This window comes from Scatophagus argus, chromosome 14, assembly GCF_020382885.2.
Source record: "Scatophagus argus isolate fScaArg1 chromosome 14, fScaArg1.pri, whole genome shotgun sequence".
Classification (NCBI taxonomy): domain Eukaryota; kingdom Metazoa; phylum Chordata; class Actinopteri; family Scatophagidae; genus Scatophagus; species Scatophagus argus.
In genome coordinates, this window is record NC_058506.1 from 11,961,164 (window position 1) to 11,979,043 (window position 17,880).

General features: G+C 40.6%; 1 protein-coding gene across 4 annotated transcripts; it reads left to right on the plus strand.

The window, feature by feature from the left end:
* The first annotated feature begins 5 nt into the window (after positions 1 to 5).
* On the plus strand, positions 6 to 17,805 carry slc7a1a (solute carrier family 7 member 1a). 4 transcript variants are annotated; one of them, XM_046409805.1, is made up of 13 exons: positions 6 to 451; positions 6,747 to 7,029; positions 7,120 to 7,302; positions 7,452 to 7,610; positions 7,781 to 7,958; positions 8,188 to 8,321; positions 9,753 to 9,975; positions 10,612 to 10,751; positions 12,231 to 12,333; positions 13,061 to 13,266; positions 13,477 to 13,628; positions 13,768 to 13,876; positions 14,102 to 17,805. In XM_046409805.1, exons 2-13 carry the CDS (start codon positions 6,843 to 6,845, stop codon positions 14,275 to 14,277), a joined length of 1,950 nt encoding a protein of 649 aa, XP_046265761.1. In that variant the 5' UTR covers positions 6 to 451; positions 6,747 to 6,842; the 3' UTR covers positions 14,278 to 17,805. The 4 variants fall into 4 exon arrangements, with proteins under 4 accessions (XP_046265761.1, XP_046265762.1, XP_046265763.1 ...); XM_046409806.1 differs by lacking the exon at positions 10,612 to 10,751 and adding an exon at positions 11,414 to 11,550; XM_046409807.1 differs by having other exon boundaries at positions 7,886 to 7,958.
* Positions 17,806 to 17,880: the final 75 nt, after the last annotated feature.

The window sequence follows — 17,880 nt, forward strand, 5'->3', positions numbered from 1 at the left end:
AAATCTTCCTCAATTTACGGATATTTTAAAGTGGTGCTGCCTTTATTCACTGAACGAGAGTCACAATCGTTCATTTGGAAACTTTTTACGCTTAGTTTGTGTTTGGCTATTGAATTGGAGCGGCTGATTTTCCAAAATAGATGATTGCCAAGTGTTGATGTGCGATACTAATTTGAGCCATTTGCCTCTTGTGGCTCTTGGTTGGCTACTGTAATGACCGGGCGGGGCAGCTGGTTTGTCTCTATATCCCCTCCTCCATAAGAACGCTTTAAACGGCACGCCGAAACCTTATATTCCGCTTTATCACCTGTAAAGAGACCTACAAGTTTGCTATCCACCAGCCATGACTCGACGCAGTTTTGCTTTCTACATTTTTTAATTTATTTTAAAGAGCTCCGAAGGAAATCTCCACTTGGATCACCGCTTCATGCGTTCCTGCAGGGTATACAAGGTAAAGAACTACTTCAGGCAGCGTTACGTTTTGTTACGTAGCCAAATGGATGCGAGTGATTACACAATGAGTAATTACCGTACTAACTTAGGTAGGATTTGTCTCCCGCTGGATGACTTTAATGTTCTAAACAATTCGGCGCTGAAGGGAGCCGCAGTTTCACTGCGTAAGTTATCGAGTGTGTGTGGATTTAGATGGAAGCACGCTGTAAACCACATGCGCTTTTCGCCCAGACCCCATTTTAACTGCTTCATAGTAAGCGCCGCTGTTTCCTGCAGCATGCCTGTGGAAGACTCACAGCTGATTGCATAATTTCCTTCAACATGCAACTCGCACCTCAGTACTCTTAAGTGAAGTTTAAGCATGATTCTACTTTTAGGGAGCTACTTAGAGGGCATTGTCTTTAACTGAGATTATGTAATGTGAGAGATGTAGATAGAGACAGATAGATAGATACTTTATTGATCCCGAAGGAAATGTAAGAATGTGATTCCTGGAATGGCTTTGACTGTAGTACAGTACCCAAAGTGATCATAACATAAGATAAGATGATCTATACTGATCCCACAACAGGGAAATTCACTTTTCACTTGTCATGGCAGCTAACAAGAACAGAACAGAGTGCAAAAGTGTGCAAACCAGTTTCAATAACAGAAAGAGTTATAAATGAACAAAATAAACACTGTACAATGTACCGCTATAGAGTCTATATACATATCAGCATAGTGGTGGAAGGTGATGATTGTGGGTAAATATTGCACAGTTCTGTGAGGACAGGGAGGAAATGAGGACTAGGCTGTTGAGCTGTACAGTCTAACAGCAGTGGGAATGAAGGACCTGCAGTAGCTCCTTCCTACACTGAGTGTGTGGCAGTCTGCTGCTGAAGGAGCTGCTCAGAGCCTCCACTGTCTGATGCAGAGGGTGAGAAATGTTGTTCATGGTGGATGTCAGCTTGGCTAACATCCTCCTCTCACCCACCTCCTCCACAGAGTCCAGTAGGCAGCCCAGGACCTCTAAACTGACCCTCCTGACCAGCTTATTCAGTCTGAGAGAGAGAGAGAGAGAGTTTGAGAGCTGTTAAATTATGTCATAAATCATCCAGTTTGATATTCCAGTTTTTACCATATTTGAACAGAAACTTGGAAACAAAAATTGACCTTTTAGATTGCGATGGCAACAGTTCAGACCAGTTCAAGTTGGTCTAATTTCAGTGGGTCTTGAAAGTGGGTCACTTGTGATCGTGGGCAAGCTGCTGACTGCAGTGATGTATGTAGCCTATACATAACGCACTGAAGGGTGTGTGTGTGTGGAGTCATGTAAGGTTCTCTGAGATTCTGGAGACTTCAGCATGCTAGGACTTCATATCTCCCCTTTGCTGCCCCTGCAGGTTGAATGCTTGCTTGCCTCAGTTCTTAGTAATGCCGGCATAAACTTGTCTTTTCTGCGTACAGTGTGTAGTTTCTGTTTATACTCGCAGTGTAAAGCTGCTGCAGGTGGTTTATGACTTTGATTTGTCAAAGCGGCGTGCACAATGTCAGCGACTGTAGATGCAGTGAATAGATTTCAGTGTGTACAAAACATGGTTGCGGGCTGAGTAGTTGCTGCAACAGAAACAGACTGAGATTCTGAGAATGAATGTTGTATTCAGCAGGCAGTGATGTCCCTGAGCATGTTTTTTTTAATTGTTGAATCTTCAGTAATTGCTGACCGTATCAGCAGACAATCAGCAACGAAACTCCAGTGTTAAAGAGAGATGTCAGTGATATTTCTTTGTTTCCTACACTTGTACGTACCCGCGCCGCTTGAAAAAGTAAAGAACGTTATTATTATTATTTCATTGTTTTCTCATCAACTAAGAACAGTTTATACAGACCGGTTCCTAAGACTCTCTGCAGTGGACCTGCAGAGGTGAAGTTGGCTTTTTTTTGTTCTGAAGCATGTGATTATTTCTCTAATCTGCTTCAAGGAACAGGAGGTGAGTAGGATTGTGGTCTGTTCAGACATGTTGGGGGCACTTTGTCTGTCATATGTCTCTTGTCACAAGTTTGAGTGAAGAGGAATCTGCTAAAGGACAAATGTCTTTTTTTAAAAATACTTCAATATGCTCTGGAATAATACTTGTGGTCTGCCGCTTCACTGACTGTCGCAGTCGGTCAAAGATAAACCCTGGAGAAGATATCTGGACATTGAACCATGTTAGGACATTATTGCAGACACAACAACTAATCTGATATCTAACAAAGTTCAATGGCATCATGTGTACACACTGATGTATGGGATGGGAAAAGCTGGGAACTGTCAACACTCCACCATTGCACGATGTTCTTTCTTCATAGTGAACCCACCTCTGGGATCAATTCCACTCAGTTAGCTGGACACCCATAGTGAGGGCATGCATGTAAGCAGTTTCTCATAGCAAAACTAAATGGCTCGAAAGGCCATGGCAAAGGAGGGAGACACATGAAAGGTGCACTTAGCAAAAATTGAAAAATGAAATGAGATGTGAGTGTCAGTGAAGTGAAAGATTTAAGTGAGTGGATGTGTAGGACATACAGTGTGCAGACCCAAACAAAGCATGTGATTTGAGTCTGTCATGTTTGCAAGAGAGGAGCAAACAGGCCATAAACAAACAAGCAAGAGGGTCATCATAACTCCAGAATAGTAAAACAATCCACTTGCATAGTCCCAATGCAGTATGGAGCAGTACAATTCAGTGAGACGGGCAGAAGAAGAGCTGGAAAACCAAATCTGCACTCCAGTGTATGCATGTTTGCACCTATTTTACCTGAACAGGGGAAACAAGAGTTTGTGTTAGTTTAAGCTCCCATACTGCAGTGTATTTTAGTGAAACTCTATCTCTATTGACCTTCTGAAAAAGTATGCAGTTTACTATTTATTCTGTTTTAAGGAGATGCACTTCATCATATTACTGCCGTACGGACCCAGTTATCCTCTGGTGGTGTTGGAAAGGACTGGCTTTCCTAAATGTCAAGTAGTGTGACATTCGTGGTCTGCTTTCATTGGTTCTAAAGGATCACACACCCCCCCTCCTCCTGTGTGTCCGACCCCTCCCACTGATGGCCACTGCCTCCGTTTTCTGCACATCTCATCTGCCAAGTCATTTCTGCTGACAGCGGGTCCTATAACGTGTCTGTGTGTGCACACGAACACAAGAAGGAATCATACTTTGAATCGAAAACTTGAATTTTGCAAGATTTTGTAACTTAAATCCCTACACTTTTGAACCTTTGGTATTTACTTATGTGCTATTACTGCGCAAATAATAATTTAATCACAGTGAAATCAAACGAAAGCATCCATGTATGCGCTTTCATGCAGTGGTGGAGTGCAGTGAAGGTACATTTACTCATACAAATTCAAGGGACTTGTACTTCACTTGAGTAATTCCATTTTGTGCAACATTGCACTGCTGCACCGCTACATCTCAAAGGCAAATATTGTACTTTTTACTATGTTTGTCTGGGTTACTGTGACTGTTTCCCTCTATACAGGTACAACTCTGTGCTTATATTAAGAGATGGCAAGCATCCAGGGTTATTACTGTGTAAATACATTAAGATTTTCCACTGTCAGCCAGCTACTGGCACATTTTGACAGTGCTTGTGTGTGCATGCTGCTTGGAATAGCTAAGCCATGTGATTCCTCTAGATTCTATTTCAGAACGACGGCCGGCAAACGCTCTGCACTCCTCACAGCAGCTTCAAGTAAGTACTCCATAGATTTGCTTATTGTGGGGTGCAAGGAACAGGTTGTTGCCATTTTGACATTGATTTACAGCACTGACATTGTGTGCAACATCTACAATTGGCATTTTCATCATGCTTCCTGTTGTTTTCAATTGTCAGATTCCTTCCTGTTTAAGTTGTCATTATGAATGTATTGACTGAAGACTTGACTCAGCAATGGCACAACTGTGTACCCCCGTCAGCGAGGGGTCATGTGGGTCATGTAGACCTCTTTCTTCAGTTTTTGCTCGCATGTGTCCGTACGTTTGTTCGTCCCTGTAAAGCACTTTATGATAACCCTTAGATATTTGAGTAGTATTTTCACTCTAACCTTTTATAAATGAACTTCCCTGGTTTTACACTAATGTGGCACACAAGCAGTTATAATAATCAGCTGCTTATTTATGTGGGCAGAATAATAATGTAATCAGTTTTACTGCAGCTGGTTTGGTCCTATAATTTAGTGGATTACTTGTGAAAAAGGCGTTTTCCTTAGTTTTTTATCGGTCCTCTAAACTTGCTCTAAATTTGCTGTATGTATGTTGCGAAAGCTTGTATTTTTCAGCTTTTTTTAGATTGATAGAGATTAGACTCAAATTCAGCCACATCATAGAATCTGTGGTTTTTTGTTTTTGTATTTTATAAGCTGTTATAATGTGGATTGCTGCTGGTTATAGCAACTATTGTGTAGGAAAACAATAGTTCTGTAGGGGCTGTGTTTTTAGTTACTCATCTCTGTGTTATCAGAGTGTTATTATATATACATGTATATGACTTCAATATATGTTGTCATATGTGCTTTTAATAAGTTGGGTTGGAAAGTTCTATGCGAGCCTACATGTTTTCTGAATTGAAAAAGAAGGCTACAAGGTTGTCACCTTAGCTTACCCTTGTTTGAAAGTTTCCGTGAGGTGTGACATGACTGTTGCACTGTCCACATGACCTTCCTGGGTTTATGTCATGTCAGTAGGTTCTGGAGAGGTGCCATTCTCAGTCTCTCTTCTGTGGGACATAGCGCAGGACCTTTGCCAGACCTGCACAAATTAACTTACATTGCTGCAGGGCATGTATACCCCCTCCCCTCTATTTTTCCTCTTTCCATTCCTCCGTCTGCTCTCCATATTTTTTTTCTCCTTTCAAATATCAAGCATTACCTCTCAGTATATGAGCTCAGCCCTGAGGAATGTCCACAAGATGTTGGACACATTATTGACCCAGAGAATCTTCTCTGCAACCATTTAGCAAATAAGTGTTACAGCTGCACTGGCAGCTTATTCTTTTTCAACTTTTTAAAAGTATTTTTGATGACCACACACTCTCCCATGTAATATCTCACTAAGATGAAGTCTTTAGTATAAAGTTACTGTACTGATTTCATCACATGGAGTACTGCTCTGTCAAAATGGTTGTAAAATGTCTCATAGCTTTAAGAAAATAACCCTGACAACTCCACCATGTGTATTCCAGCTTTTTGTTTTTTTCAAGCTTTGAAAGACATGAAAATTTAGGAGGCAGGGAGGATCTAATGAGACGTGATTGGGTTGCATTTTGGGAACTGTATGATTCAGTGTTTTTAGATCCAGCATCCTCTCTCTGCTTTGTAGTTACCATTCTGTGGCTTTACTCTGTGTCCCGACAAAGACTAAACTCAAACTGGACTAAAATGCAAACTAAACTGACAATGGAGTGAGGTGATGGTGACTGGTGGTGAATTTAATTTTTATTGTAAATATAGTGATAATATTGATTGCTGTCTGTCATGGAAAAAAAAAAACGGGTCAGTTTGGTCAATCCTTAACTTTATTTGCTTTCTATCTTGTTTGTTTGTGGAAGGACACAATGTGACGATGAGCCTCCGCGTTACTGTGTCATGATTTATGATTCTGTGTTGAACAGTCAGTTCAAGAGCTCTGCTTCCTCTCCCATGAGTGGCATTGTGTTATGTAACATATGTCAGCAATGTATTCAACAGTAAGATGGATTATCCCTATAGGCCCCTGATTTTTTGGCTAGCAATCACACATTGTGGATTTGGGTTGCATTACGTAACTCCCTAGAAAACAGTGTTCTACTTACAAGAAGTTTATTAAGAACAAGTGAAACCCCCTTAACCCAATGTGGAACACTTGCCTGCCGTGCAACCAGTGTTTATGTATTCATTTGGAATGTGGCCTCTATGGACTTTCACATAGAAACAAGGCACTACTGCATCAGCGGCTTGAGCATCATACAAGCTACTTATTAGTGTAAATGTGTGTTTAAAATAAGTGTGGCTCAGTTTATGGTGGCTTATTTATTTAAGAGCCCTTGTTAAGCGTTCACCTACATAAACCACTTTATACATAGAGAATATTATTATTATAAGTCTTGAACATGAACATTTCTATCATAGAAAGATAGATGTCATAGATATAGATATGCATAGATAGATGTCAGCAGACTTTTCAGTACACCAGACAGAGCTGACTTGGCACCAGCTAATGCCAAGGCTGATTTTAAAGCAGTTAATTTGAAATCACTCGTCTTTTTTCATCTTCACCTCCCATTAGAGTGTGTGTGACCTCCATCTCTCTCCCCTGCGACCTCTGAGCCTCAGCCGAACTTCAACTCTTCCCCTCATCCTCCCTGAGGCCAGACTGTAATCCATGGCGCTGGAGAAGCTTCTGGGGTTCGGGAAGCAGTTGCTGAGGGTGAAGGTGGTGGACTGTCACACAGAAGACTCCCGTCTGTCCCGATGCCTCAATACTTTTGACCTGGTGGCTCTGGGTGTGGGCAGCACACTGGGCGCTGGTGTCTATGTGCTCGCCGGAGCTGTCGCACGAGAGAATTCAGGTAAGTTAACATGTCTGTAAATGCTTAAATGATGCTGTCCTTTGAGACAAATCCTAATCCTAATCATGTGATATCCATTGTCGCCCATAGGTCCTGCTATTGTGCTGTCTTTCCTGATAGCAGCCTTAGCCTCAGTATTGGCTGGCCTCTGCTATGCTGAGTTTGGAGCTCGTGTTCCCAAGACAGGCTCAGCTTATCTTTACTCTTATGTGACTGTAGGAGAACTCTGGGCCTTCATCACTGGATGGAACCTCATCCTCTCCTACATCATTGGTAAGTTACTAAATTGTTGCCTTCTTGTTGTTTGTGTTCAAATGCAGATAAAGAAACAATGAGAGGATACAACAATAGAACCACAAGCTTGCAGACAAAACTTAAAAGACACCAGGAAATCCACCCCAGTTGGTCTTTCTCCATCTCAGGTACCTCTAGTGTGGCCCGTGCATGGAGCGCTACCTTCGATGAGTTGATAGGAAAGCGCATAGAGCAGTTTTGCAGAGAGTACATGGCCATGAAAGCACCTGGTATATTGGCAGAATACCCTGACATGTTTGCTGTTCTCATCATAATCACCCTCACAGGTAGGACTTTTTGTCCCTCTCTCACATGTTATTGCTTTTGGCTCAGGAAGATGATGCTTTAACTTTGCTAGTATGAAGTGTCTCAACCTTGAACTTAACACACTTGTAACGGTTGACATTGCTTAGATACCTAGCTGATTGCTTTTCTGTGTCTTTTCTTTATTACTAAGGTCTGCTGGCATTTGGAGTCAAAGAGTCAGCAATGGTGAACAAGGTTTTTACCTGCATCAACATTCTTGTCTTATTGTTCATGGTGGTCTCTGGTCTGGTCAAAGGTACTTTGAAGAACTGGCAGATAGACCCTGAAGAGATCCTACATGTCAATTACACTAGTAACTCTAGCCTCAAGTAAGAACATGGACATAAACACTCATTTCTTTCAAATATCAAAGATGTTCTGTGAACATATGTTAATTTTCTATTTTCTGAGCTTCATATTTTAATTTAAAGGGCCTTAGTCACTCTGTGTAATCCAGCTACTTTTTATCAGTTTCCTGCAAACTGACTCTTTAATGCAACAATCTAATCCAATACACATTTTTTTCTGATTTTAATTATTCTTTTCTTCACTGTTCAGTCTGACAGACATCCTGCCATCAAAAGAGATTTTAGGAGTTGGTGGCTTCATGCCATTTGGTTTCACAGGCGTCCTGTCAGGAGCTGCTACCTGCTTCTACGCCTTTGTTGGATTTGACTGCATCGCCACCACAGGTCAGTCCTGGATGAAACCAGAAACCCACTTCTGGCCCAGTTCTCCTCTTGTTCCACTTTCTGTATCTGTATCTAGTACGTAATGTGTATGTTTCAGTTCTTGGGAGTGGGGTTGCATGGGGGCTGGTGTAACTGAATCTGCAGTTGGGACCATTTCAATTCCAAGCCCATCTAAGCATCCAGGAGTGTTACATAAGAGGTGCAGGGCAGAGAGAAAAGATGCAGTATAGTCCATTTTATCCAAATTTACTCTTGGTGAAATACCATGCAGTGTGATGCAGGTTAAAGGGTGTAAATCATGGTATGAGGTTTGGGAGAAGATGTCCCTTAGGTTTATGTAGATCGGCACTTGCAAATGGTTCTTTGTGCAGTTCTGTTTATTGATTCAAGGCCCCTGGGTATTGTAAGAAAGGAAGAGTTTCTTCCACTTTGCCTGCTTCCCAGCCCTCCAGCTTCTCCCACCTCTCATTTTCCTGAACTGTGATTGGCTAGTTTATCCTGCGTTTGGCTTGTAGGAGCATGTTCGTCGTGCATACTTTCAACCAGTCCAATTTCAGACCTTATTTCATCTGTGTGGATGTATTCCTTCCAGTTAGAGTTAAGCTGGCATGAAGCCACTATCCCCCCCCCCCCCACACACACACACACACACACACATGCAGTATGCACACATAGGAACACATACATTCATGCAGCTGTTGCGCTCATATTACTGTTACGCTTATGATTCCCCGTTCGCTTCCCACAATTTGGGACGATCGGTAGCTGTCGCCTCAGATGAATTGTTGTGTACAAGAGAGGATCCAGGTAGTGTTTAACACTCGTCATCATTGTGATGTGATTTCACCGCAGAACAAGACATGAGTGTTTGCCTGAGAAACTCTGTTGCGTAATCTCCTGCAGTTGAATAGTTGGGTGTTTAAGTCTTGTGTGTGCAAACGGAAAATAAGCTCCTTGTTCAATTTGTTGCAAAATACCCCGCAAAATGTTTCTTAAATACATTTGCTTGCCTAGTTTTCCACTTTTACTGGAATACTGCCAATACAACCACAGAACACTGAATGGTGTTTACAATTCAGAATGGTTATTTCACAAAAATCAGCGGTGTAACACCTAAAGGGGAATTACATTACATGTAATGTAATGTGACAGTTGTAGAAATGAGTATCTAAGAAGGCAAAAGTGATCTTTTGCTTTTCCCTTGTTGCAATCTATATACAATTCCTGGAAGCTGAAAACATCCCAATTAATGATGGCCTGCATGCTCAGCAGAGATACATATTTTCACACTGAAATCACAATAAGAACTTAAAACATTCTTGAATGCAAAACAAAAAAAAGTTTTCAATGACAGAAATGTCAGAATCTGCTGAAGTAATTAACAAGTAAAGTTGCACTTTTGCGCTGTATTTTTTACTGTTTATGCACTAGGTGAAGAGGTGAAGAATCCCCAGAGGGCCATCCCTATCGGCATCGTGTCCTCCTTGCTCATCTGCTTTGTAGCGTACTTTGGTGTTTCTGCTGCCCTCACTCTCATGATGCCATACTACCTGCTGGACAGCAACAGCCCTCTGCCTGTAGCTTTTAAATACGTTGGCTGGGGAGGAGCCAAATATGCTGTAGCTGTAGGCTCTCTTTGTGCTCTGTCTACTAGGTAAGCAGATACACTCACACCTGTATTGGACTGCCATTAGTTTTAAATGGATGCCCTTGTGCTGTAGTTCTCTCTGTTAGATTGCCATGCAGGCACACATACGTATAGACATTAATGTTAATGTATTTTTAACTTCAGAAGACACTTGATCCCTTAACTGTAAATAAGTTCACTGCTAAGAATACATTGTACCATCAGTGTATTGTATGTGATCTTGCAACACCAACTCATGTCACCCAAGGCAACCACAAGTTACATTTTTGATAAATATTCAGCTTTGTTCTATAATGGTGGTATCATACATATAATTAGCACATCCAGTGCTAATTTAAGTGTCTGTTGCTTTGATAGATGGTTATAAAACATGATTAAGACTTATGTATGTCCCTAATTTTAAATGTTTTTTGTGCATAGTATTTTTAAGGTCAGATTAAGGGGTGTGGGGAGATGCATGCCACTATTATTGTACATACATGTTATGCACAATTTGCATATTGTAATGGTTAAATGCAATGTATGTACATTTTATGTTGTCTCTTTTATATGTGAGCTGGTGTCTCAGTTCATGTCTGTTTCATGGCATACTTGTGGGCATAAGTGTGGATACTATATATCCTGGTCTTCCCCCGCTGGTAGCCTGCTGGGTGCTATGTTCCCTATGCCCCGACTGATGTGGGCTATGGCCGACGATGGGCTGTTTTTCAAGTTCATGGCCGAGATCAGCCCCCGCACCAAAACCCCGCTAACTGCAACCCTCACCTCTGGCGTAGGGGCAGGTGAGACACTAACACGCATGTTTTTTTTAACAGCATCCATGTTCACGGAGGCTTCTTTTCATGCTGTGTGGCTGGACTGTGCCAGGTTGCATATGCCCCTGCCTGCATAATGTTTTGAAGACATCTGCCTGAAATCAGCACTCCAGCATGAAAAGGCATCACCAACTTTCTCTAACCCTGTCTTATATGGCCACATCTTTGTAATTACTGTTGCAGTCCGGGTTACACTTTGTTGCTCTTTTAACATGAGTCAGTAGCTAGACTTTGTTTTTAATGAACTCACAAAATTTAACTGAGATTTTCTACTTGCATCTCAGTGCCATTAGAAGGAAAGGAACGATAAAATTGCATGCCGAAGTAACCAAAAACTTTACATTGTAATGGAGATTAACAGCATGTGAAGCACAGAATTTGCTGTCTAATTGGTGGGATTTTGCACACCTGTTGCTGATGCATCATTGGTCAGCCATGGTGAACCTGCAGCCAGTCTTGTGTCCCGTTGCACGTTCTCCCGTCCCAGATCCTCAACTCCTTTTTTCAAACCTTATTTGCGTCTTTTCACTAATTCTTCCCCTTTCTGATCTGCTGACTTCTTTGAATTCTTCCTCTCGCCTACATCTGTCATCCCAATTTGATGTTTTCCTCCCCACGCTTGCCCCCAGTCTGTTGGGTTCCATGTTCCCCCTACCCCGTATCATCTTTGCCATGGCTCGGGATGGCCTGCTCTTCTCCTTCCTGGCCCGCATCAGCGAGAGGAAATCCCCCATAACGTCCACTGTGACCGCCGGGGTTATGTCTGGTAAGATGAAGAGAGAAAGTAAAATGAGATGGGATGAGGGAACTACAGGTCTGTATTTGAGGAGAGAAAAGGAAGGACAGAGATTAAGAGTGCTGGGGCCTAGAATGAGGAGGAAGAAAAAAACAAAAGGACATACACCCTACATGATCAGCTTCGACGTCTCGTGGCAGTCAGTGCTAATTAGGGGCCCAAATTGCTCAAATTACTATTGTGATCTTTTTTTAAGTGGATTTTTCAAAATCATTTACTTGTGTTGTGTTGCAAATCTTTTCTTTATCTGCTTGCTGTCTGCTGAACAAATTAATGGACATATTTTGATTTTTTTTTCTTCCTATGACAACACATTTGTTTACTGGCCCCATAAAACTGTGCAGCCATGTTAGCAGCGTATTGAAGCTGTACTACACTGCAGTGTCCTGAGCTAAATGCTAGCTGACATAGCATGCTGACATACTCACACTGACAGTGCTAACATGCTGAAGTTTAGCAGGTATAGTGTTTACCATGTTAATCATTTTGGTTCAGCTTGTCAGCTATCTAGCATGTCATAATGAAAGAAAATTTAGCAGACCAAAACATTGCAACCCCATACATTGTTGAAAAGCTGCTTTTAACAGTAATAAATGTGCCTAACTGTTCTCATGGTTCCTTCTCTCTTTTGTCCTTCTTGTTCATTAAAGCTGTCATGGCATTTCTGTTTGACCTGAAGGACCTGGTGGACCTGATGTCAATAGGAACGCTGCTGGCCTACACGTTAGTGGCTGCCTGTGTCCTGGTGCTCAGGTCAGTGAGAGCAATAAAGCTTAGAGGTTTATGAGGAGCACTGGCTTGGAGTTAATGTTCGAGCATCATGTGCGATTGTTAGCAGGAAATCCCTCTGGCATGTGCTCTGCCCAGCTTGGGCAGAAAACAATTTCTAGTCAGATCACCAGCTTCCAGCTGGCTTCTTGTTATGCTTGTTGGTTCAGTTTCCATTTTGAAAAAAAATGAAAAATCCAAAACTTTTTTTTTCCAAATTTTTTGTCCATTAAATCAGTGTATAATTAATATTTTGTAGTTGCTTGTCAAAATTTCCAATCCGATTTGTGGATTGTTGCATAAAGAAACGGAGAACTGAAAAATAGAATAGTGAGGATGCAATTACTATAATAATAATAATTACTATAATTATAAATCCAGACATGAAGACACAACAAGAATAGAAAACAGAAAAAAAGGAAAACAGAAAAAAAATGTTCATCTTTTTAGCAAGCAGTGAAACTCAGCCCTGTATGTTGAAAGGAAGTCCATGCTAGCAGACAAAGTTTGACTGACATAAGCTGCTGCTAGTAATTAGACTGCAGCTGACATTACAGCATGATTGATATTATTCATAAGCAGGATCATTGTGTACTGCTGAATTATGTGCTCCTCGTGGCTTTCCACTGGGACTGGTGTCTATTTTAAGTGATGGGAATAGATAGTAAAGTTGCAATGGTGAAACAGCTTAGTACATGTGTTACTGTGTCAGGTACCAGCCGGAGCAGCCAAGTATGGTGTATCATATGGCAAATACCCAGGAAGAGGTGGAACTAAGCGACGGCATCAGTGTCCCCAGTATGGGCATCCTGCCTGGTGTGGAGGAGAGGTTCAGCTTCAAGACCCTCCTGTTTCCAGACAACCCTCAACCATCTACGCTGTCAGGTTTCACAGTCAACATCTGTGCCTTTGCTATAGGTAGGTGATCATACCAGACCTACATTAATACGAATGTGAAAAATATAAATAAATGATTAGATGTTACAAAACATAAAAAAAAACAGTCTTCATTTACTTTGAATCCAGGTGAAGATTCAGTGGATTCATGTAAGATGTCTTTACTGAGTCCTGAGCGTTAAACGGCAGAATTGCGCATGAAATAATGTGAAAGCCTATGTGCTTCTGCAGGAGTGTTGATCCTGGTGTTCAGTATACTGGCAGTGCAGGGAGGCGATGCTGCGTGGAACGTCATAGCCCTCAGTGTCATCTTCGTGATGTGTCTCCTCTTCACCTTCATCATTTGGAGACAACCTGAGAGCAAGTCAAAACTTTCCTTCAAGGTTTGATCCCAGAAACTCATTCTGTGTAGAGTAACACAGTATTTAAAAGAAGTTGTTTACCTGTGGCCCTTACATTTAACATTTGCTGTGTCTTAACAAAAGCCACCGTGTTCCCTTTCTGCGATATTTGACTCTTTAGGTTCCACTGCTACCCTTCATTCCAGTGATCAGCATGTTTGTCAATGTTTACCTGATGATGCAGCTGGACAGAGGCACTTGGACACGATTTTCTATCTGGATGGCTATTGGTAGGCAGTCTGATGGCAGTTTGCTGAAATTGTATTGAACCTATTATTTGAAAGTATTTTTTCTTGCGGTTAAAAGCTAACAAACATCAGGCGTTGTACATTATTTGAAAGCTATAACCAAGACAGTTTTCAGAGGTCTGGTCTCTGTAGTTTGCATTTCCTCCGAACTTAAACATAAACTTAGTCACACAAATAGTGGTGTTGTGTCTTGCTCTGCTGTTTCAGGTTTAGTGATCTACTTCGGCTACGGCATTCATCACAGCACCGAGGCAGCTGCTGCCCGCTCGTGTCTGGACACGGAGAAGAACGTCTTCAAGCGCGATCATGAATTGGAGCTCATGTCACCGGAAAAGGAGGCCTTCCTGCATAGCGCCAGGGAAGAGGGTGATGGAGATTTTTAGGAAGCATTAGAGCATGCTGTGTACATTTAAACCAGCCCTGACGGCAATCTGTCTGCATAAGAGTCCCTCACTGGCGTTACTCCTTTTTTTGGGGAAAGTAATGATAAAGAACTTCAGCCTCAAATTCAGAAACCTGTTTTCTTTGCCCCTTGACTGCTGGGTCGAACAACAGGATGTCTGAAGCCATAATTGTCACTATTTCAGTATTTTTTTTTTAAATAAGGTTATTACTCCCTTTTGCTTGGACTTCAGCTTCAACTGCTCATTATCGTTTGGCTGCCTGGACGGGGGTAGGACTCATGTTCGAGATGCCAAACATGTCAGTGTTTTAGGGAGGTTCAAAGATACTTGGAGACTTTAGTATTTGTTTCTCTTCACAATGAGTCATGGTTGCTTCTCTGAAGAGCATCTGGTTCATATTGCTGGTAATAGGACTGCGTGCACATGTGATAACAGCATTCATCTGCGTGCCAGAAAGTTCAATAGTGATACATGTTTGGTCTTTTCTGTTAAAAACTAACAACTGCTGTATATGTGTACAAAATTCTGAAGATCAGATACCACAGCATCAAATACAGATTGATGCCTACATAATGGATGTTGGCACGCTGCTCTAACGGTTCTCCCTGTCAAGTGAGAGCTTGGAATATACACAGTTGACTCATCAATGATGTAATTACCGTTGTTCACCAACAGATAAAGGTCGTTGGGCCAATGGCTGGATGTGTAAGTGGGCCAGCAGGGAGCTGTAGCTTACGGTCTCCTTAAATCTATTTTAAAGTCCAGCAGATTGCATTGATAGCATCTGAGGTACCGGATTTTTTCTTTGCAAAGGGAAAGCCTGGCATCCTGTTCTGGTTATAGATTCTGGTTTTAATGCGGGCATACTGTATGTCTTTGTAAGAAGCAGCCATGAACAACAACAAGCCATCAGATCAGGGTGCAAATTATGATGAAGAAACTGCTGACACATAATATTGAACAGCATTTCTTGTTAGATTGTTACTTATTTTGAGACAAAGACACAGAGATTCAGAGGAAGTAATTCAGTCTAAAGCCCAGCAGGCTAAAGTATTCTCTATATAAAGTTTTCTCTTCACAATAATAGCCATAAAATACACTATATAATACACAAAAGATATGAAATCTGACATATGAATTTTGATACGTTAAGCATCAGGTGAAGACCGAAGCAGTTGTTGAATGTCTGTTAGTAAGATTAGATGATAGGAGATTTTCACAGTGCTGGCTGCTGTGTCTCTTTGCACCTGTAGCTTGGAATGTTTAGGGTCTCTATCAAAATAAATAAATAAATAATACAGGCCGACTTTTTTTTTCTTAAAATGCTTAATTTGGATAATTGTATTTTTTTCTCAATTTATTTTACACCTTTTGTCTTTTCTTTTTTATATGTCCTTTTGTTACCCACTCTCTAAAACATGGTCATTTCAAATGTGTTTTTTAGATTACGAATATTACTTAATATTTATGGTTAACTAAAAGCGTACAAAGAATTTGATCAGCTGGGATTTCACCACACAAACATTTATTTCCATCCATTTTTTTGTTGTTGTCATTAAAATATCTAATGCTTTTAGATATGTTTCCTTCTTTTGCTAAGATTAACAGAGTACTACTAAGTAATACTGATTTAGCATTGCAGCCCTGGAACACCTGGGCCACAGTGTCCACCTCAGAATTGCTGCAGTTCGCACGTGTATGGTGACCACACACACACACACACACGTACACACACTGTGTTGCTGCTTTGATAATGCTCATAGATAATTATGATACTGTGATTTTTGTTCACCCTGATGCAGAGAGAGAAATTGCCAAAATTCTGCCTTAAACCTGATGTTTATATTGTTTTCATGTCTGTGGTGTATTTTACAAATACAGTCTTGTAAAAGCTGTAAATATGACAACAGATCTTTTTTTTTTCTTTTTTTGCTGAGAACTGTGCACTTCACTTGAAAAAAAAAAAATAGGCAACATGCTGAATCTCTAGCTGAGTGGCTGCTCTGACCACACGAGCACCAACATAAAAAGCAGGAGGCTCCACCACACACACACACACACATACACACACACACATATTTTATGCTGCCCTGTTTGTGTCTAACATGTTCCTTAAGTTGTGTTTACATGATCAGTGCAACTGAAACGTTATCCTTGGGGTTGACAAAATCCTTGCCTTCACTTTACTTTACCCGTGAGTGCCTTATTAATAAAAAAAGAAGAGCTGTACAACTAGAAATATGGAATATTGGCATGACTGTGGCAGAAATGTAATAATAATCTGACATCTCATTAATACTTTAAATATCACCTTTTCCACTCATTCAAGAATGACTTTCCTAACGCTTTTAATTTGTATATGACCTACTTTACACATAAATTTAAATTCAATGAAATCTACTTTATATTCATTTTTTTAATCATTTTCCATAATTTTATTTGCTTCATTATAATCTATCTATGCACATGATAACAAAACAACATTTCAGCTGATTCATCCTTTATCTTGTGAGTGTCCTTGTTATTTCTAAATATTGACGGTGTTAAAAAGTTTTTTGTTTTTTTTTCCAGGAATTTTAGATTTGCTTTTCTGTTGAATCAATACAAAGGGATTCATGTGGATTTGAAAACCTGTCTGTCATGTCAAAACCTTATCATAGACATATAAAATAAATATCATCTAAATATACATATATAAATAGATAAAACTGATGCTGCTTTAAAACCCTTCTGACGTTAAATATGCCTTTACATAACACGTCACACTGATAGGCTTTGAATATTTCAAGTCTATCACCAGTGTAAATGACCCACTCCTTCATGTTCATGACACTTTGCTGTGATTATGTCACTTTCTCAGGCTGTTTCTTCTTGTAGCCCTTTTTTGCTTGCATTTTTCCTTGGCTGTTTGGGCTGTCAGTGAGTTTAAAAGGTTTCTCATTTTGTTCTTCATCATTGTGGTGTAGTTTTCCCTCACTTCACATTGCCTTGCTGATTAGAGTCCTTGTTTTCTTTTTGCTGCATTTATACACAAAACTGGAACTTTTTGAACTTTAGTTACTTCAGGTTTATATCTTTGGGTATGCATACCTAAATAACTTGTACTGAAATGCTGAATGCCGTCCTGACACTAAAGAATAAGAAGGAAGATGTTAACTTTTTGTTTAATTTCACATTATGCATGTTGGGTTTGAAATGTCTTTACCTTGGCGCCACCTATGGGTAGTATCGGGAACGGTTTATAGTTTATAGCAACTTATGGATCATCTTTTTTTCCTCTCTTTCTGAACTAGAATACTGTCACAATCACACAAAATACACACTCATTCTAACTCAACACTAGTAAGAACATAGTAATCATTTTTCTTTTATATGTCAAAAATGCCTGAATTGTTTTTACTTGTATCCTTGTCCACTGTTTGTCTCCTTGTTTCCTTTTCCCTTCAAGTCAGTTTATATGCTTCATGCACCACCCCTGTAAATAAAAGGGCTTTTCAAAAATCCAGACTCCGTCGTCCGGTGGCTGTTCTTGAACAAATCCACTCATGTTACACCGTGGACAGACTCTTCGTCGCACTTCTC

Bases quoted from the DNA above. Each gene is read 5' to 3' on its own strand.
- slc7a1a (XM_046409805.1), top strand. From the start codon at position 6,843: ATGGCGCTGGAGAAGCTTCTGGGGTTCGGGAAGCAGTTGCTGAGGGTG. The intron at 12,334-13,060 runs GTCAGTGAGAGC...TTACTGTGTCAG, and splicing joins GCCTGTGTCCTGGTGCTCAG to GTACCAGCCGGAGCAGCCAA. The intron at 13,877-14,101 runs GTAGGCAGTCTG...CTGCTGTTTCAG, and splicing joins TTCTATCTGGATGGCTATTG to GTTTAGTGATCTACTTCGGC.